Source organism: Scyliorhinus torazame, chromosome 11 (genome assembly GCF_047496885.1).
Source record: "Scyliorhinus torazame isolate Kashiwa2021f chromosome 11, sScyTor2.1, whole genome shotgun sequence".
NCBI lineage: Eukaryota > Metazoa > Chordata > Chondrichthyes > Carcharhiniformes > Scyliorhinidae > Scyliorhinus > Scyliorhinus torazame.
Window position 1 is genome coordinate 92,126,417 of NC_092717.1, and position 22,071 is coordinate 92,148,487.

General features: G+C 43.2%; 1 protein-coding gene across 1 annotated transcript in view; it reads left to right on the forward strand.

The window, feature by feature from the left end:
• znf704 (zinc finger protein 704) overlaps positions 1-17,372 on the forward strand; it is a 361,108-nt gene extending 343,736 nt beyond the window's left edge. Inside the window, exons 8-9 of the mRNA XM_072467494.1 lie at positions 5,570-5,667; positions 6,304-17,372. Of these exons, the coding sequence (XP_072323595.1) occupies positions 5,570-5,667; positions 6,304-6,415 (210 nt within the window). The 3' untranslated portion in view covers positions 6,416-17,372. The remainder of the gene's footprint in view (positions 1-5,569; positions 5,668-6,303) is intronic.
• Positions 17,373-22,071: the final 4,699 nt, after the last annotated feature.

Consider the following 22,071-nt stretch of genomic DNA (forward strand, 5'->3'; position numbering starts at 1 on the left):
ATGGTGAGCGGTAGGTTGCAAGGGACATGGGTGGTGTTGGTAAATGTATACGTCCCGAACTGGGATGATGCTGGATTCATGAAGCGCATGTTGGGGCGCATTCCGGACCTGGAGGTAGGAGGCCTGATAATGGGAGGGGACTTCAATGCAGTGCTGGACCCAGCACTGGACCGCTCCAGATCAAGGACGGGAAAGAGGCCGGCGGCGGCCAAGGTGCTTAGGGGGTTTATGGATCAGATGGGGGGAGTGGACCCATGGAGGTTTGCAAGACCGCAGGCCAGGGAATTTTCTTTCTTCCACGTGCACAAAGCCTACTCCCGGATAGATTTTTTTGTTCTGGGCAGGGCGCTCATCTCGAGGGTGGAGGGGACGGAGTATTCGGCCATAGCCGTTTTGGACCACGCCCCGCACTGGGTGGAAATGGGGCTGGGAGAGGAGAGCGACCAACGGCCGCTGTGGCGGCTGGATGTGGGACTGCTGTCAGATGAGGTGGTGTGTGGGAAGGTGAGGGGGTGTATCGAAAGGTACTTGGAGGCCAATGACAACGGGGAGGTGCGAGTGGGGGTGGTATGGGAGGCGTTGAAGGCGGTGATCAGGGGAGAGCTAATCTCCATCAGCGCTCATAGGGAGAAGACAGAGGGCATGCAAAGGGAGAGGTTAGTGGGGGAGATTTTGCGAGTGGACAGGAGATACGCAGAGGCCCCGGAGGAAAGATTACTTGGGGAAAGACGACGGCTGCAGACGGAGTTTGACCTGTTGACCACGGGGTAGGCGGAGGCACAGTGGAGGAAGGCGCAGGGGGCGACCTACGAGTACGGGGAAAAGGCTAGTCGGATGCTGGCACACCAGTTCCGTAAGAGGACGGCAGCGAGGGAAATAGGGGGAATCAAAGATGGAAGGGGAGCCATGGTTCGGAGTGTAACGAAAATAAACAAGGTATTCAAGGCCTTCTGTGAAGAGCTGTACAGATCCCAGCCCCCAGTACCTACCAGCTTTGTTTGAATCAGTAACACCCACATGTCCTGTGGCCATTTCATTTGTTTAGCTACCTTCTCAAATGACATGAAAAAGGCTTCCACTTCCTTCTCGTCAAACCTTGGTAATGCTTGGATATATTTAAATAGATTTCCACCAAGCTTTCGACTATGACGCTCTTTCTCACTATCCTCATCACTATCATCCAACTGCACGTTTCCCTTTACGTCTGCCAATTTTAACTGATTGTCATGTTTCATGGCCATTTTCTGAAGTTCAAACTCCCTCTCTTTATCTTTTTCCCTGTTCTGTATCTCCCTGTCTTTTTCTTTTTGTTCTGCTAGGGCTATTCTTTCTTTTCTCGTTTCTTCTCTCTCCTTTTCATTTTCCTCTCTCTCTCTTTCTCTTTCTTTTTCCTCTCTCTCTCTTTCTCTTTCTTTTTCCTGTCTCTCACTCTCATATGCCAGCCGCTTTAATTCTTTCTCATGTTCCATTTGTTTAATTTGCAACTGAATTTTTGCCATTTCCAATGAGTCAAACACTACCTCAGGCAACTTTAAATGCTTAACCACTGCCATAATTACCTCATCTTTTCGCATTCTGTCAGGTAATGTTAACTGCAACTTTCTTTGTTTAGGGGCTGTTTAGCACACTGGGCTAAATCGCTGGCTTTGAAAGCAGACCAAGGCAGGCCAGCAGCACGTTTCGATTCCGTTAACAGCCTCCCCAAACAGGCGCTGGAATGTGGCGACTAGGGGCTTTTCACAGTAACTTCATTTGAAGCCTACTTGTGACAATAAGCGATTTTCTTTTCTTTTCTTCTTTCTTGCCAAATCTAACAGTCTGCTTTTCGTTTCTGTCCGTAAAGTACTACGTGTGACATTCTCCACCCCCACAAACTTCTGAGCCTCTGAAAGAGCCATTGTTCACAACACTCTCCCCACTTAAACTAAAATACCACACTGGAAAAGCAACAATCCTTCACTGTCTTTAAGTTCACAAAAGCCAATCCAATAGATAGACTTTTATCCCCCTCGAGCCCCAATTGTTATGGGCGAGGCGTTTTCAGAACCCCAAAATGTATCATGGAGCTCAACCAACCTCTCCTTTTAATGGATTTGTTGCTTTTCCGAGCACACGGCTTTTTCCCTAGGTGTGGGATTACAATTATGGACACGTGGGTTTTTAAACACAAAACACTGTCCATTCCATGAACTCAACTTAACATCTTAAATACGCATTGGATCTCTTAACACCCCTTACTTCAAAGATAACTCAGAAAATATTGCAACAGTAAATAATTCCTTAAAATGTTCCTTCAAACGTCCAAGAGACTTAACACCTTTAAACAAAATCACATCAGGTTAAAGGCTTCACTATTATAAGTTTAAATCACCCAAATGATCCAGAGATAGTCTTTCATGGGAAAGATCCAGATCACTGCAAAACATAGATACACACCCAGCTCGTTTCAAAACTGAAACTAAAAACCTGCAAAATGGCTGACCTGAGCTGAGCTCCACCCACTCTATGACATCACTGTTTTCTTGAAGGTACATTGCTTAAACATCCAGTTCTTAAAGGCACTCTCGCATGACAGTTTGACCAAATTCTTTCCTTAAATTTCTAAACCATTGTCTGTAGGCTTCAGGTGTTGAATCCCAAGTTTCTTTACCCGTCAGCCTGGCCTCAATAAAAGTCGAGATGGATTTGCAGGTACAGCATTAGTTATTTTATTTAGCTTGCAAGCTTGATTCCTTTCACAGAAACATAGGACACATCCAGTCTCCTACATCCAGGAAAGCGAGTGAACAAAGAGACAAAGGGATCTCTGCAAATCAATTCAAATGGTATCAAGTTTCACATACGCGACGCCCATAGGTCATCCTATATCCCTCCTGACCTGTTTGATCTATTCTGATTGGCTCACTTCCAATCCCTTCCTCTGGCCCCTATTACTCAGCATCCTTTTCTCCTGCTTTGGTGGACACACCTCTTCCTGCTTTTCCATGCGGTCTGAAATCCTTTGTCTGTGAACTCACCAGAATTAGACCGGCCTACCTCTACATTACATTAACTAATATCTCTAAAGTAACTATTTTATATCACATTCGTCACAGGCACTAGTTCATATGCACCTGAGATGGATTTTTTTCACCTCCTCATATGTCCCAGATACCTCCTCCGGTAGTGATGCAAACACTTCACTAGCTCTACCTACCAGCTTTGTTTGAATCAGTAATACCCAGTAATATCCTGTGGCCATTACATTTGTTTAGCTACCTTCTCAAATGAAATGAAAAAGGCTTCAGCCTCCTTCTCATCAAACCTCGGCAATGCTTGAACATATTGAAATAGATTCCCACCACGCCTTTGACTTTGACGCTCTTCCTCACTATCCACATCACTATCATCCAACTGTACGTTTCCCTTTAAGTCTGCCAATTTTAACTGACTGTCATATTTAATGGCCATTTTCTGAAGTTCAAACTCTCTCACTTTATCTTTTTCCCTGATCTGTATCTCCCTTTCTTTTTCTTTTTGTTCTGCTAGGGCTATTCTTTTTTTGTTTCTTTCTTCTCTCTCCTTTTCTTTTTCTCTCATTGCATATTCAAGCTGCTTTAATTCTTTCTCATGTTCCATTTGTTTAATTTGCAACTGAATTTTTGCCATTTCCAATGAGTCAAACTCTATTTCAGGCAACTTTAAATGCTTAACCATCGCCATAATTACCTCATCTTTTCGCATTTTGTCAGGTAATGTTAACTGCAATGATTTTGCCAAATCTAACAGTCTGCTTTTAGTCTCTGTCCGTAAGGTACTGCATGTGACCATCTCCACCCCCAAAAACTTCTGAGCCTCTGAAAGAGCCATTGTCCACAACACACTCCCCACTTAAACTAAAATACCACACCTGAAAAGCAACCACAATATGCTCACCCCTCACTGTCTTTAGGTTCACTAAGCCAATCCAATAGATAGACTTTTATCCCCCTCGAGTCCCCAGTTGTTATGGGTCAGGGTTTAGAGAACCCCAAAGTGTATCATGGAGTTCACCTGACCCACAACCTTGTGGTATTGTGGTATGGGGAGCACACGGCTCACTCTACAAATGTGGTACAGCAGAAATGGAAAATATTCTTTTAAACAAAACAATGTTTATTCTATGAACTCAAGTTAACCTTTTTAAAACAAACAGTGAATATCTTAGCAACCATTAATCAAAGATAACCCCCAAAGAGTACAACACTAAGTAATCCTTTAAGCTGTCCTTTTAACATCCAAAAGACTTAACAACCTTTAACCAGGAGCACATCAGGGTTTACATTTACATTTCTGAATTCACCAAATGATCACGAGATAGCCCTTCATGGCAGAGAGCTCAACAATACAGCTGCTTTGGCTGACTTCAGCTGCAACACACTGAAAAACGAAACCAAAAAGACAGACACACCCAAGCTTTTCTCAAAGTGAAACTAAAAAGCAGAACCAGAGCTCAGCTCCACCCACACTCTGACATCACTGCAGTAACATGAGCAGCCAAACATTTCTTAAAGTGACATTCTCATGACACCTCCCCCCCCCCCCAAGAAAAAAAAAACCCATCAACTTCAAGATGGTTTCATTTTTCACCTTTTCGCTATCCCTTTCAGAAATGCACACAGTAAATATACTTTTATAATTTGAGGGAAGGGAAGTAAAGGAGAAGGTACCAACATGGAGGCACCCTCTCTCCAACTTTTTTTACATCTTTAATTGAGACAGATTCATCAGAAAGGCCACTACTCAGGTAGCAGAGGGACCTATCTCCGGAGTGACCTGTGGCTGCTCTTGCACTGAGGCGAGAAGGGAGGGCTTCTAGGCCTGCCTGGAGAGCTGACCTCCCAGGACTGCTACTGGGTGCCCGCCTCCAGGCATGTAAACATGCCCACGACCTGCAGGAACCTGAAAATTGACTAGACTAATATTCCAGTTGCCCTCAATTAGCTCCTTAATGATTCCTGCTATTGCTAACCCCCAATTTTGCCACTTCAAAAAAGGCCCGGAGTTGGGATGGGGTTGGGGAAGGGACACGAAGACCCCACCAAGTTCCAATCACATTGATGGCAGGAACCAAAATTCAACCCATGGAGTTGGACCGCAGATTCTGGTTCGGCCATCAATATCGTTGTTGGGATTAATTTAGTTTTCACGATCCTTCAGTCGGCTATGGGGATTGTTTACTCCTATTTGCCGGATAGAAAACGGAACAGGTTCCTGTTTGGGTTCATTGTTTCTTGAAGGGTAAAGAGTCATGTGACAAACACGGAACAGTAAGCAAATGCCGCTACTTCTAAAAAAACTTTGAAGTCTTTAATACCGTTTTAGATTAAATGATTATAATGCAAAAAATGGCCGAATTCACCGGCTGTTACGATTCACATTTTTTCCGCCGGCAGCGCACCCCAGATCAGAGAACCCCACCCATTGTTAATTTTATTTGACAGGATCTCTGCCCAACAGAAAGTAGGATTGCTAACTAGGTGGATTGTTGGACACTACCTGCTGGAGCAGTATGTTAGTAGGACTGATGTAAATTTTGTGTGTGTGCTAGGTTTCACCAACCCATAGCCATCCCGTGGGCATTGGAGAGCAGCGGCAGCAGCCCCTCACTTCACTCTCCTCTCCGCCCAGACCTGTGGTCGGAGCAAGGTACAGTACTCACTTTCTCACTAACAATTATACTGTTAACTTTCTCCCATTTCCAATCCAGTCTTTAAGGTTCAAGATCGTTTAGCTATGATTAGATTTAATCCAAAACCATATTTATCCATGACAAGAGTAAGGTCGATACAATTAAAATTGTGACCTATATTTCAGATATTAAATGTTTTAAATAAGGATCCATTTCTTGTTAGAATTGTGAAAGCATTCTATTAGTAAGGTTTTCTGTTTGTTATTATGTTTTGTATCGTACCTTATTACATCAAACCTCCTCAGCGCACTTTACCTGATGCATTACTTTTCGTGTGCAGCGCTTGATATTATGGAATCAAACAAATTCATTCAAAACTTCTCCAATTAAGTGTGGCAAATAACACTTGAGGAGATTAAATTCTCCATTTGCTGATAAATAATGCATGGCAATCAATAATCCGTAAAATTAAATTACAGAACATGAATATTTGAAATGTGTGATTTTTGATGGTGGAACTTGATTAGCCTGTCACTGACTACAGTCACAGTCATTCATTTTCATGTATTTCCTTTGAAGAGGTATAATGAAATAGGACGTACAGTCCTTAGAACATCAAAATGTCCAATTTTGGTTTGTTTTCTCACTCACAGAAAAGCCCGTGGGGAAGGAAAGAAGTGCCGGAAAGTGTATGGTATGGAAAACCGAGATATGTGGTGTACTGCCTGCCGCTGGAAGAAAGCTTGCCAGAGGTTTATTGATTAGAGGCGAGTTGTGAAGGGCCTTTAAGAACATTCTTTGGGCAGCTACTATGTACAGTTTTGAAGCACGTAACTTTTACTAAATAAATTTGTAACTGAAGCAATACCCTTATCCAACAAGATGCACTTAAAAGAAGCTTGTATGGAACTGAACAGCAAATAGATTTATTGGATGTCAGTGATAAAAGATGTGTTACATTGAAATTGTAACAGCTGGAGTAGAGTGATGAAGAAATTCTGAAGCAAATAATTCTGCATTGTTTTGAAACATCATCTGACAGGGAAATGAAGAATATTGTGTTACGATTTTATACTTTCGTCTTGGAGGTTTCTCGGGAAACCAATGTTTGTGAACACAATGTCGATATAAGGAACTCCGTAATGAAACACTCATGTGATTTATGTTTTTGGTGTGACTTCAATTTTCTTCTGAGCAGTATAAGCTATTTTTACTAATCATTTGCATTTAACTACAGCAAAATTACTAAGTGGAATACTGCACACCGTTGAAGATACTGCAACATATGTGTCTTATTTTCTTGTAGGTTGATGGGGGTAGAAGATCAGGGTCACATGAAAAGAGAGCAAAATTGTTTCTTTTCAGATGTGATAAACTTCCACAAAAGCAAAATTGATTGTGTTGCAGCATTAAGAAGACACCATGAAACACCAGCCAGGCTCGACAGGAACCTTTGTTTCTTTAAAAAAAATAATGAACAGCTACATAACTTTGCATTAAAAACTAATGGACTCTTTCGGGATGTGCATTGAACTGGACCAATGAACAAGGACAGTGTAGTTGAATTGATGCCGGTTTTGCTTAACATTAACAGTGGGGTACATTAAGGGCAGCAGGTTTTTGTAAAAATTGTCATTTTGGCTGCAATTCCCTGCTACCTTGTAAATTTTCTCTAATACTGAAAAGGACTGCCAATCAAAAACGCATCCTTGATGATCTGATGCTGGAGATGCTGTGATGCCCAGCTAACAGGCATCGCACATTAAGTAGGGCGAGTCAAAGGGGTAAATGTTCACTGTCATCACCTAGGCGGTAAATTGACAGAGCGGATTGTCCACCCATTGTGGAACATGCCTAAAATCAATGGGGTGAAAATTGGATAGATTCTACAATGCATAGACGATCCGCTCCATTAGATTACTACCCAGACAAGGAAGGTGAAAATTACCCCAAAAGTGTCAGCAATTCCCTGGGATAATAAGGCTGCTCAGAGAAATGATGCCATCCACTAATAGGAGAGTAACTGTAAAAGTGCTCACAGATTCCATTCAAACCAAATAGTTTAATATTAACCTCTTTGAAATCAAGTGATAACAGGTTCTGACTGTGTGGAAAATTGAACTTGGTATAATCCACTTTTCATTCTGAACAGCTGAATAAAGCTGCCTTTACAAGGTATTCCCCGCAGTTTAACTGGTTGCTTTTTAAACTGGGATAACACCATCAGCAGAATTCTCCAAATTGATCAGATTAAATTATGTGAAAGCAAATGTACCATAAAAGAAGCTTTTCAAACAATTTTTGAAAGATTTAGATATCTGCAAATGGCTTTAAAATTCAGTGATAATAAACCTAATGCAATGGTCATTTCTCAAAATATTAAATATAACTATGCTTTAAAATAAAAGATCTATCAAAAATAGTCATAAGAAACAATTTCAGTCATATAAAACAGCAATCATTGTGACAAATTAAAATTTGAATATAAAGTTGAAATTGTTATGGAATGTTATATTCACCTTTTATAAATTGGATTGCATTTACATTTTCTAATGCATGTACCTCCAGAAAAGGTGCAGAGAAGAACAAGAAATATTATTCACAAACTGAAGTCATTGTATTCTGCATACAGGACAATGGAAGTCAGGGGCTGATTCTCCGCCGGCGGGATGCTCCATTTTGCCGGCAGCCCGGGGATTTCCCCTCACCAGCCGGCGTAAAAGAGCATCCAACCGGCGGGGTGAAACAGAAATGTGGAGTGGCGGGGCAGAGAATCAATTTTTCTCCCAGAAGGAAAATGTTTGCAGAGGAATGTTGAGAAGAAAGTTGAAACCTGAAATGGTTAATGAGCTTACCCCTATCACAGAAGCCCACTCTCATATCCTTCATTTAATTCATGACCGAATCAGAAACTGGTCTGTCGTCTGTTTGATTGCTACACTTTGGTGACTTTTTTCAGGGGCATTTCATTTTTGGCCATGTTAGAAAACTGGCAGTAGTAGATCAGCTGCCTCATTGCTCTCAATTTGATGTGATTGAAATCAGGAATGCAGAAGCTTGTGTTTATTTGTGTTTATGAATACCATTCCATTGTGCAATATGCTGGTCGCCCGTAACAATTCCTAACCAAGTTTTTTCCCTTTATGTCACAAATTACTACTCAAGTTGACTCACTGTCCTGTAAGTTAATTTTTTTTCAACAAATCTCTTACTAGTTTGAAATACTATTGTAACCATACTTAAGAACATATTGGGCAGGAAACGCGATTGGGCGGAGAATCAGTTTTGACGCCGAAATCGTGGTGGCCGCCTGTTTCACACCCAATCGCAATTCTCCACTGCCTTGGCAGCGGCCTCAATGCTTTTCAGAATGCACGTAGAATAAACGCAATTGGCATATCATTGCGGGCCTGACCCGGTATTCACCTGGGCCTCCTCAGTCCTCTGCCTTCACTGGGGCGAATTCCTGACACTGAGGTTCACTTGCGCTTTTAGAAATGGTGAAACAGGCGCTGTGGCTGCTGAGGGAGAAGGGGGGTAACGGAAAGTGTCCAACATCGCCATAGTTTGCCGACAGTTGTGTCACCTGCCGAGGGCTTCAGCCAGGTCCAGGGGGAGTAGCGGGGGGTGGCCAGGAAGTGAGCTGTGGGGTTGGTATTGACGGGAACGAAGCACTATTCCCGCGGCCTGCAAGGCAGCCGTGCAGCTGCTCATGCCACTGACTGCCCACTGTGAACATAGGGCCACAGATCCTATGGGTGACCCCCCAGGACAGCCCCCCTAGGTACCTTCTGGCCCTAGCCAACCCATCAGCGGGATGGGCGTGCTCCAGCGCAACCAGTGCCATCTTGTTGGCTGGGATGAGTGTGTGTTGGGAGTGTAATGTGTATATGCGGCTGCAGCTTGTCAGCCTCCCGAGTGTCCATCACAGACCCGGTGAATCCCACGCCATCTCATTGGAATCGATTGTGTTCCACGTAGCGCCAGTGCTCGCCCCTCCACAGTTGCTGAATCGGTCCAGGTGCAGCGCCAGTTTTGCTGTCGTGGAAGTCCACAAATCCTGCCCCAACATTAACACTTAGTCTCAGAAACGGAGAATCCCGCCGATTGACTCTGAAGCACAAATTGGACGAACCAAAAAGCCGCTTTTTTGTTTCTTTCTACTCATGATAGTTCCATCAATAATTCCACTCCTAAACATTTTATATCCCATTCTCATGAAATTTTTGAACTATTGATCTTTTCTGGCGATCTTGGGAGTGATCTAGCGGAAACGATTCGAAGTGTCATTTGTGGCGGGTTTTGCTGGAGCTTCCCACTGGCTATTCGGCAAGTTCCCCACCGCTATCTAACTACACTTAGTCACTTTTTGGGCCGTGGGGGTTTCTCCCCTGTTAAGCCCACACTTAGGGCGTGATCTACCTGAATGGGGACAGAGGTCTGTAGCACGAATAGCCAGGTGTTTCCTGGCGCTTGGAACGCCGAGAAACATCCTGGTATCGAACGCCCATCTGGGTAGATCGGGGGCTACAGCGGGGAGCATGCGACCAAGGCCACACTTAGCTCCCTTCCCTGCACTGTGATGCTCCGCTCGACGGAGCTCCTCAGCGCAGGTGGCGTCCCAATTTCTCAAACCTCTGACAAGACCCCGAACCCTCCTCCAAGCCCCAACCCACGTATAATGGGGTCCTTGACTCCCACACAGGAGACCCCCAACCCAATCCCTGTTGTGTGCAAAATGCCAATTTGGCACCCTGGCAATGGCCCTGAGGCTGGGTCGCAGATGGCACCAGCAGTGCCAGGATGCCACTCTGCCCAGAAGGCAAGCACCTGGGAGCCTCGGACCCTCTGGGAGACGTCCACAAGTGTCGTACCATCTGGTCCCGTTTGTGGAGACCAGTCTTAAACAGCACTCAACCGAGGTCTCCAAGGCAAGTGAGTTAGATACCATGCTTTGGTTAGATCTCGGGAACGCATATTAGAGTGAGACTAGCTGTGTCAATCTAATATGCAGATTTGCCAGAACGTGATCCCACCCATAATGGACGGGATTCACATCGCAACGTCCCACGAGATCGTGTTATATCTCGCAAAGCGTGGCGAGCTAGGTAGATACCCGAGGTGGAATCTTCCGCCATCTACTGATTGCGTTGCACTGCGCTGCTTTTCGGGTGCAACGCGACAGGTTGATCACACTTAGAATTATTTTCATCACTGTGGAGCTGAATTCGCTGGCCAGACCGGCTCCTCAGAGATCGGACCACCAAGACGGGTGACCCGATCTCTAAGTGGGCTTGTTGGTTTACCCCCACCCATGGGCAATGCTGCCTCTCATATACATGGGTATTACCCCACACCCCTCAAGTGATGGCATCCCACTATAGGGTCAATGAGGACCCCCCTTTTCATGCCTTCTCATGTCCCCTTTCACGTTCCCCCTTCCAGAACCCCCACCTTTCAACCCCCCACCCCCAACCTTCCAGCGGCCCCTTCATTACCGCCCTGCATCCCCCACCCTTTATACACACTCCCCACCCTCCTTTCATGGGCATGGCTCCCCTAGGCCCTGATACTAGGTAACGCCAACTTGGCAGTGCTCCTGCCGCTTTGCAATGCCAACCGGGCACCTTGGCAGTGCCAGGATGGCAGCGCCAAGGTGCCTACATTCCAGAATGAGAGCCAGGGGGTCACCCTGCCCTGTCCCTTACCACCCAGGCACCTCTGATGGCCCGGGCAACCCTCCAATGGCCCAGGCGACCCCCTGGGTGCCATTCCGCCGGTCCACATTTGTGTGGAGCAGTACTGAACTACGTCCAGCTAGGGGCTCCCTGGGAAGGCCGTTAGATGCCAGGAGCCCGGTGAATCCCGGACGAGCACGCCTAAGTGGTTTTGAAACCGGGTTAGGCGTGCAAGGCTTGGTCATGCCTGTTGTGGGTGAGATTGCCTTGGGAGGTCTGGATAGATCTCGCGAGGCGTACTGGCTGCCGGAAAGCCCATGGGAGGCTTCGCCTGGCATATACCGACTGAGTTGCTCTCTGGTTCGGGTAAGACGCAACTGGTAGATTGTATTATTCACTTTTCCATTTCATACATGATACTGAAGCTTCAGTATTTGTTGCTTGTATTAATAAATCTTAATTTATTGTTCTAATTTTTCTTGCCAGTACTGATTAATTTACTAATTTTTTTGCACGTACAGATCTGAAATGTTTCATTTCCCTTCTGTCCTTATATGTATTTCTTACTATCCAGTTAATGCACTTCCACTTTCATTCCTCTCCATTTTAAACTTTTCTCAAGTATATTTATCATACTTAGCCAAATTTCCTATCTGGAAATCTGCCCGTTTAAAAGTACTCCGCTAAAACTTGTTCCAGTTCTTAACAAACTCCATTCCTTATTCTTTGCACAATGTCTTCAAACACAAGTTTAATATTTCCTTCTCTACTTTCCAGTATTGCTCGTTAATACTAAAGGTACCACAGTTATTTCTAATTTACCTGGTTATAGGCATTTAATTGTACAATGGTGATTTTATGGTTCAGAAAGTGAATAAGGTTTGAAATTTTGGATCTGAATAGCCATAAAAAATAGATTGCTGACGTACAATCTCAGAGAAGATTATAGTGTTGTGAGTTAAAAAGCATTGGCCAAGAATTTTCATTGAGCTACTCTGGCACAATTGTCCTAAACCCCATTTACAAAGCAGTTCCAAGAAAATTCTCAGCTTGATTGCTTAGCTTTTGATTTATTCTTGTAATTGAGAGGTAATAATGTTGCCGATGTCTTGATGTGGACAGGGATTCTTTTTCCAGTATTTAATTCCCTAGGCAGGAATATTTCTAAAGGTTCATTCCAACTTCCAAATTTCTTAATTTGTATAATATAAAAAGAAAAGTTATTTCAAATTTCAGTGCTGTCATAGAAGTATTTGGAACATGAATTTTTGTTTATGAGACCATTTTTCATTAACACGGTACAAAGCAGTTTGGGCTGCATGCAGCTTCTGATGCCTAGCAGCATTACTTAGCAGAAGACAAATGAAAATGTGAAGTGGTTTTGGATCACACACCATTATTGGGGTTTCTTGCCCTTGGATCACTATGTTTCTGTCAAAAGTAGTGTCCATTTTTTACAAAAAAGAAGTTTTGGGAACAATAAAAACGTACAATTTGTTCAAGAAATATATTTTGTAAAAAAATAAAAGTTATATATTACAAAATACGGATTTGGGGACTACGGCCCCTTAAATTGTTGATTGTGCATTATGGCATTGTTTGTAATTATGTGATGGAATCAATCATTCCTGAATATGCATGATATAGCCACCAGTGACAATTCTGGCAGCCTTGTTTGCACTGCTTAACCAAATGTGACAATATTTCTGAATGATGCACTTAAGGACATAAGAAAGTAGGTAGCACCTAAATTTATTAAACATTCTAGAGTTTGGTGAACATTTTTTGGAAAAGAAGAAATGTCAGGATGTTTGCACATTCCAACCTTTTCCTTTACAGATATATATGTGTGTGTATATATTAATGTCTATTGTGAATGTATTGTGAACATTCCTCGTGTTTTCCCTCGTGGTTTTCCCCAATTACAGGAATGCTCTTATTCTCTATTGAGCCAGTGGTGCTGCTCCAATTTATTGTGTTTAGACACATTGTGCTATTGGACTGTGAGCTGAAGTACAAGGTGCTACATTCTCCAGGGTGTTAAAATCAACTGAAGCCATGTTTTTATCTTTCTTGTCTGGCAGATGTGTCATAAATTGTCTCCTAGCCAAAAATAAACATTTTTACATAATGTTACAGAGCATTTAAGGTGCAGAAACAGGTCATTTGGCTCTATGTGCTGGTGTTTAGGCTCAACATGAATATCCTCCTAACCTCTCACCCTAGCAACACATCCCTATTCCTTTCTCCCTCAAGTACATATCCAGCATCTTCTTAAATGCATCTGTGTTATGTGCCTCAGCTACTCCACCTGGAAGCACAATTCACACTCGGGCCACACTTTGAGAAAATATTTTAGTTTTTGGTGTTTTTTATAAACTAAATATTGAGACTTAAATCTTTGATATCCCCAACTGCAAGATAGTTCAAACTATCTGGAGAACACTGGTAATTCAACAACAGTAAATTTCACTTAAGAGTTATAGTCTTTATCAAGGGCAGTTCACTGATGCACAATAACATTTGCTGAAGATGTGGAAAACTCCTTTATTTTTCATAGAAACCGAGGAGCCATGGAGGGGAGGGAAGAAGTTAGAGATTTCCATTGAAATACAGGCCACCCGCTTATATAGACTTATGGGTTAACAGTGGAGAGATTTGGGCGGCTTGGTGGCACAGTGGTTAGCACTGCTGCCGTACAGCTCCAGGGATCTGGGTTCAGTTCCGGCCTCGGGTAACTGTGGAGTTTGCACTTTCTCCCTGTGTCTGTGGTTCCCTCCAGGTGTTCTGATTTCCTCCCACAGTCCAAAGATGTGCGGGTTAGGTGGATTGGCCATGATAAATTGCCCCTTAGTGTCCAAAAAAGGTTAGGTCAGGTTACGGGGTTAGGCTGGAGGTGTGGGCTAAAGTAGGGTGCTCTTTCCAAGGGCCAGTGCAGACTTGATGGGCCGAATGGCCTCCTGCACTGTAAATTATATTCTGTGATAACCATTTACTTCTTTCACAGTATCTAAACTGTTCCTGTCCAATTGGCGTCTTATGTACTACTGTGTTAGTTAGCTTTATTTCACCAAATTAATGCTGCACATTAAATTGTGCATTTCATCATATAATAAAAGCTAAAATATTAGAGTATACAATACTACTTCAAAAATACTTTGAAATACATCAAAACCTCACATTCAAGGAGTTTTTCAATGATATTCAAGCAGTCGTTTTATTATTAGCTCTCTTTTAAATGCTACAAATGGCTGCTACAATTAGTAAAGAAAAATATTCTTGACCCTCTAAAATCAAATGTGTAAGAGTCAATATATTGTCATAAATGTGTTTCATATGTGTGCCTATTTATTTTAAAGATATATTCATATTTCTGGCCAAAGAAAAGCTGAATCTAACACTAAATCCAAAGTCATGCTCAACAAGTGTTATCATGACAGACTCACTTTTCTCTATTCCCCCACGAGCAGCCCATGCTTTTCTCCAAATGGTGTCATTACTCAGTCCAGTCAACTTGCTATTCTTCACTACCCAGTTTAATCACCTTAAGAGTCCATACTACATCCTCATTAGTCAAACCCAACTCTTTGTTAGTTCTGTCCTATGCCCTTCTTACCCAGTTCAAACAACTTGCTGTTATTCTTGTGTTCCACCATTATTGTTCCTCTCAGTACATCACTTCTATTCTATTGCTTCGCTTCTATTGCTATGCCACCAGGTATGTCAGTGACTAATATCGCATTGCAATATTGCCAAGTACAGAGTTTGTTCCTATAGCCACTGACTTCTACAGAAGACCTTTCTGTTCATCATTCATCCCTTTCAGGCATACAGTAAAAAAAACCTTAGATCATTAGAATTTCACGCAGAAGCACAGTCCTAGTATTAAAATAAAGAACTCTTAAAAACGACCAAGTCCAACATAAATTAAATAAATGTTAACATTTTGAACTGGAATGACAAAGTTTACTGAAGGATTTCTATGTATCATGCACAAGTGATTAGTGATTGATTTATCTGTATTTTGAAATTACCAAAAAATATCTAAATTGAACCCAATTATATTCAAATTAAATTATTTTTGTCTTTGCACTATGAAAGGATGTTTGATCCTGAAAACCAGCAAATGAATTTCAATATGTATCTGGGATGGATATTTGCCAACTTGACTCACTGGAATAATTTTGCATCTGTTAGACAAAATTTTGAATACTCTGGCTGAGAAGTGACTTAATGCATGTTCTCTGAAGAAATAACTATTTACAAATATCATCAGGTGATTCCCTGGTGCTGATAAACACAAACTGCAGTTACCACAGGCAGCACAGGCAAAATTGTTTTTTTTTAAAGTGACTGTCAAATGTTATTCATAAACTTTTGTACGAGTGTTTTTCAAGTTATGGGTTTTGTTTTCTACCAAAGGACATTGTCATTGCCCATATGTAGACCAACATTATTACTAGCTAGAGAAAAAAAACCTCAGGATTGCTGTTTTCACAGGTTTGTTAAATGGCAGAGAATTTTAAGCAGAAATGTTTTCAAGCCATAACCAATGTTCTTATGTTTGGAATAGTAAGACTTATCTCAGAATAACAGGAGCAGTATCATTGTCTGTTATTTTTAAGAGGTTTAAATGCACTACAACTGCACATCACAATTTACAGCGAATAGATCCGTCAACAATTTGACATTTTTAAGCATCTTCACATGAAACTGCAAAAAATGTTGGAAACAGAAAAAGGCTCAACAAGGCTGCGATCATTTAATTAATTTCAGTTTCACCCTCTCGCCTCCTGATGAAATTCCTTCCTCACCCATTTAATCATTTGCTTTTGTGGACTTAACTTTATGGTTTATTTCATATATTGATTATCTTTTGTGAAATAGTTCAGTTGGCGTTCTTGTTTTTTTAAATTATGACCCTTTGTTTTTGAACCCCTTGCCAATTGAAGCATCCTGTATGACCAATGGCAAAACCTAAGGTGTAACAGGAATGTGCAGTTGTTGCACGTGCAGAAGTCCCTCTTTTAAAATGGTTGATTGAATGTAAAAAACTGTAAGCTATGCATCTTGTATTGTTGTCTGTGACTCTACAGTCTGATTATACAAATGATGAGTAAAGCATTCCTCTGTACAAACCTGCCTGATTGCCAAACATACCAGTAGCTATGTTATCTGCTTAAGGTGCAAACTTTATCAGGTTTTAAACACTATACTCTAACTGTAGTGTTATCTTTTGGGGGGGAAATGAATGATTATGCAGCGTTATTATACAAAGCGATGTTCGATAAAGCATTGTGGGGCAGCACGGTGGCACAGTGGGTTACTCCGTGTGGAGTTTGAACATTCTCCCTGTGTTTGCGTGGGTTTCGCCCCCACAACCCAAAAATGTGCAAGCTAGGTGGATTGGCCATGCTAAATTGCCCCTTAATTGGAAAAAATGAATTGGGTACTCTTAAAAAAAATGTTTTTAAAGATAAAGCATTGTGTTGCTATTGGACAATCAGTGGTGTGGTTAACCCAAGGCTTATGGCTACATTCCCTTTTCCTCAGCAGAGGAAGTCTGCAGCTTTATTTAATTTGGCAACACATTCTGAGTAGATAATTCTCAGGTTCAGGATATTTGCTTTCTTTAGCAGAAGTCATAAAGCAGTAGTGTGGTCATTTTAATTTCCCAATAAAACAAAATCACTGAGCATATTAAAAGGTAATCAATATGAACATCCCAAATTCTTTTAAAGATGCTTGAATCCTGCACTCACAGCATAGAAATCTTCCTGGTCCTGGGGTGGGGTAAGCATGAAGATGGGACCCGGAGGAAACTTAGAGACATTAATGCTGGGTCAGCAGGCCAATGCATTCCCGCCTCCAGGTGATCTTGCTGGAGGTGTGTAGTCGCTGGCAGAGGTTACATATCCAGCAGCTTGAGGTAGCCAATCTGCATTTAAGTGCCCATTTGTAGGTTGATTGGAGATGGCACCAGGATCTTCCTGGCAGCAAAGGGATTTCCTCCTCAGGACCATGGCTGGCAGGTGGTGAGGGGAGGGGGGGGGGGGGTTTGCATCTGCCTTAACCTGCTCCTCCAAAGCTTGGAGGGATATGGCCTCATAGTTGTGCCCACCATTTATTTTGTTGAAGTAAATAACTCTTCAGCAGAGAGACACTCAAGCCTTTGCTTCACAATATTGTAGCAGCAGTCACCTGTTGCTCAGCCAAGTTCTTAACCAGGTCAGTTATTTGCCTTCAATTTCATGGGCTTCAACTTTAACTAATGTTATTTTATAATGTACTTTATCAACTGCCTTCAGGACATCTAAATAAATAACATCCATAGATTCTGTCTATCCACAACCTCAGACACCTCCATGAAAAAGTTGACATGGCTCATGGGCGATGGTAGCACAGTGGTTAGCACAGTTCCTTTACAGCTCCAGGTTCCCAGATTCAATTCCCGGCTTGGGTCACTGTCTGTGGGGACTTGGCACGTTCTCCCCGTGTCTGTGTGGGTTTCCTTTAGGTGCTCCGGTTTCCTCCCACAGTCCAAAGATGGACAGGTTAGGTGGATTGGCTATGATAAATTACCCTTAGTATCCAAAAAGGTTAGGTGGGGTTATGGGGATAGGGTGGAGGCGTGGGTTTAAGTAGGGTGCTCTTTCCCAGAGCCGGTGCAGACTCAATGGGCTGAATGGCCTCCTTTTGCACTGTAAAGTCTATGATCCTGGAGACAGGTGGCCCTATAAGCAGCCATTTACCTTGATTATGTAGTGGCATCAAAGTTTACTGGAAAATAAAAATATTTAGCGGAATTCTCCGTCGGCAGGATCCTCCGGTCCGCCGGCAGCACACCCCGCCTGCGGGATTCCCAACGGCGTGGGGTGGCCACAATGGAAAACCCCATTGGCTGGCTGCAGGAATGGAGAATCCCGCCCATTGTGTTTCCTAAACACTCTGACAGCTGTCCAGTAGATTTCTTCTTCATTTGTTGTTTCTCTCATCTACTCCGATTATCCTTTCCCCCTGAATGTAACTTACCTGCAAGGAAATAGGGTCCAAAATAAGTCTTCTACAACTGTAGACATTTCGATGGAGTATTTGAATATTAAGGACCAGGTTGGGATTCTCCAACCCCCCGCCAGGTCGGAGAATCCCCGGGGGGCGGCGCAATTCCCGCCCCGACGCCAGCTGCCATATTCTCCGCCGCCGTTTTTCGGGCGGGAGCGGAATTCACGCCATGCCGGTCGGGGGCCGTTGGCAGTAGCCGCCCCGGTGATTCTCCAGGCCCCGGTAGGCCGAGCGGCCGTCCGTTTTTGGCCAGTCCCGCCGGCGTGAATCACTCAACTCACGTACCGGCGGGACCTGGCAGGTAATTCGGCGTGGGCGGTCCTTGTGGTGGGGGGTGAGGGGGGGATCCGACCCGGGGAGGGGGGGGGGGGGGCCCCTACAGTGGGATGCGGGCGGGCTTGTTCCGTGGGGGCACTTCTTCCTTCCGTGTCGGCCCCTGTAGGGCTCCACCATGGACGGCGTGGAGAAGAGAACCCCCCGTGCATGCGCCAAAATACGGCAGCCAGTCTGCGCATGCGCGGAGCAGCACCAGCGGTTCTGCGCCAGCGCAAGATCACGCCGGCTGGAGCGGCACCAACCCCTCCACCGTCCACCTAGCCCCCGAAAGTGCAGAGAATTCCACACTTTGGGGGCTGTTGGCGCCGGTACTCCCGCCAGCATGGGGACTTAGTCCCCAGAAGGGAGAATCCCGGCCCCCATATCCATCTTAATTGTCGCAATAAGAAGTCTGCCTTCCAAACTGTTTATATTCTATTTGAGAAACCCACCACTGGAAGTATGAATGTGCAGTTGATATATTAATTCTCAATTTTATTATATATACACAGAATAATAAAGTATTTAAAAAAGCATCTTGCAAAAAAGACCATTGATAAAGGTTTCACCTTAACATTAGCATTCCGAGACTGAAGATAGCAACTCCTGTTTTTCACTGACTATGAAGTTAGACACTCACAAATTTCGAAGTGATATTCATGTTGACTGTTAAATAATTGGAGGAAATTTCTGTACTACTTATTAACAGACTGTACATATTGAAGGCTTTAACTGTTTGATGTGATGCTTTGCTTTACCATTGCCAGTTTCCATGTATTATGGAGACGATTAAACCGCTGTGCTGTCAGTGTCTGTGTCAGACTAACTGTACATTCCAGTGGGAGTTTAGGGCTCATCTGGGCTGGTTCGGCAGTCTGTCCAGGCCAGTATTTTTGGAGGTATTGAAAGGATTGTGCATTTTTAATTCCTGGAAGAGTTGATCAGGCTACTGATACATATGAACTTCTTCATACAGTAGTTAACAGAACAACTCTTTGTAATTGAAGGTTGATTGGAGCTGGAAAACTGGCAATTCAGGTATTATACATGACAGACTTAAACATTTAGAACACATATTTGGGTAATTTTTGCCTAATAAGTCGAATTAACTATTTTGGTCACTGTGATTTCTGGAGTTTGATAGATTTGCAGTTGCCATTGTATAAGTTTTTATACTTCAGGCCGAAATACTAATGTTCCCTGGTTCATGTTGGGTATTTTAAAAGATATGTAAATCGTTATCTTTGAAGAGCCTAACTAATTCAGTACCAAGGAGAAAAAAAGCAATTGGACGTACTGGTTAATCACAAGTATGGCCATTGCTTGTTTGTAAATATGTATTATGTAATAAAAAATCTCAATATACAATCACTGTTTCACATGTATCTTTTTATGAAGATATTTAATGAACTATTCATTGATATTCTCCATCTCTGCTATATATTGACTGAGTAATAAGTAATTTGACTTGCGTGAAAGAAGTTACTGGGTTCCCAAGTGATGTTAACCTGTCCTGTTCAAGGTGCAACTGAATGAGCTGACAGTGAAGTTAAACTTCCCTAAATTTCTTTTAATGCTGATTCGCAATTCAATCATTTGACCAAAGATAGTGCTAAAGTCATAATGCACAATCCAGGTTTTGAACATCCCTCTTAACTTGCCAAAGAAACAAAACACACAATGTTGGAATGTTAAATTCAACAAATACACGTGTAGAAGTGTTATAGAATAGAGATTAATGGAAGTAAATTTGTTGTGAATCAGCAATCAGAAGATACAAAGAACAGCAATTTGTAATTACATCGTAACTTCAGTAGAAAAATGCTCTGGTAAGATGTTTTACAGAGGGGAAAATAAAATAAATGTTAAGCGTTTGGGATGGGGAGGGAATTGAGGAATGGAGGTGATAAGAAGAACATGGCAGAGTGTGGAGCTTAGAGGACTAAGGAAAGTAGAAAGTCATCGCAGACCACAGTTGTGGGAACAAAGCAATGGGTTGAACATGATGCATTAGGGTGGCCGCCACTGTAATTCAATGAGAACAATAGCGATGATTAAAATCTATGATCAGGGCAGAGACAGCTGATTTGTGAATGAGTTGGAGCTTACGGCAGAGGAAGATGAAAGAGAAATTGAGTCTGGAAATAACAAAAGCGGGAGTAGAGGTGAGGAGTATGCTTGTCTTGATGGGCAGAATGTTTAACTCAATTCTGACCCCAGTCGGATGTCACGGCTTTGTACGATCTGATTCATGTGACAATATGTATATTGTAAGAATAATGAAGGGTAAACAATTGACTAACTGCATCGAACCACTAGATGGCAATCAAGTGTATACAGTTGAATCACGTGATACTCTTGATTCAGGGAGAAGGTTGTTAGGTGAGGTAGAGAATGTTATCAGGAGCTCTGTAACTAGAATCAGGCGGGATTCTCCGACCCCGCGCCGAGTCGGAGAATCGCCGGTACTTATTCAAACCAGCACAAAAGTCCTCTTTCATTTGTTCTACGAGCTGGGATAGGTTTAACTTGTGCAGTGCCTCCCATTCCCGTGCCACCTGGATTCCCAGATATCGAAAGCTTCTTCCTACCATTCTATACGGCAGCTCTCCCAGTCCCTTCTCCTGCCCTCTTGCCTAGATCGCGAACATCTCACTTTTCCCCATGTTCAATTTATACCCCGAAAAATGACCAAATTCCCCGAGGATCCGCATAACTTCCCACATCCTCTCCTTCGAGTCTGAAATATACAAAAGCATGTCATCTGCGTAAAGCGAGACCCGGTGCTCCAGCCCCCCTCCGCCCCCCCCCCCCTCCCAAACCAGCCCTTTCCATTTCCTAGAGGCTCTTAATGCCATGGTCAATTGGCCAGAGCAAAGAGTAACGGGGAGAGGGGGCACCCTTGCCTCGTCCCTCGGTGTAGTTTAAAATACCCCGACCTCAGCCGGTTCATACGCACACTCGCTACTGGTGCCAGATAGAGCAACAGCACTCAGTCAATGAAGCCCTCACCAAACCCAAACCTTCCCAGCGCCTCCCACAGGTAATCGCACTCCACCCGATCAAACGCCTTCTCCGCATCCATCACTACCACCACCCCCGCCTCCCCTCCTTCTGAGGGCATCATAATAACATTTAAAAGCCTTTGAACATTGGCCTTGAGTTGCCTGCCATTTACAAATCCCGTCTGGTCTTCCCCTATCATTCCCGGGACACAATCCTCTATCCTTCTGGCCAGTATCTTAGCCAGCAGTTTGGCGTCCACATTCAGTAGAGAAATTGCCTGTTTGACCCGCATTCCTCCCGTTTCAGGATCTATGAAATCAAGGCCTGTGACATTGTTGGGGGGAGGACGCCCTTCGCTCT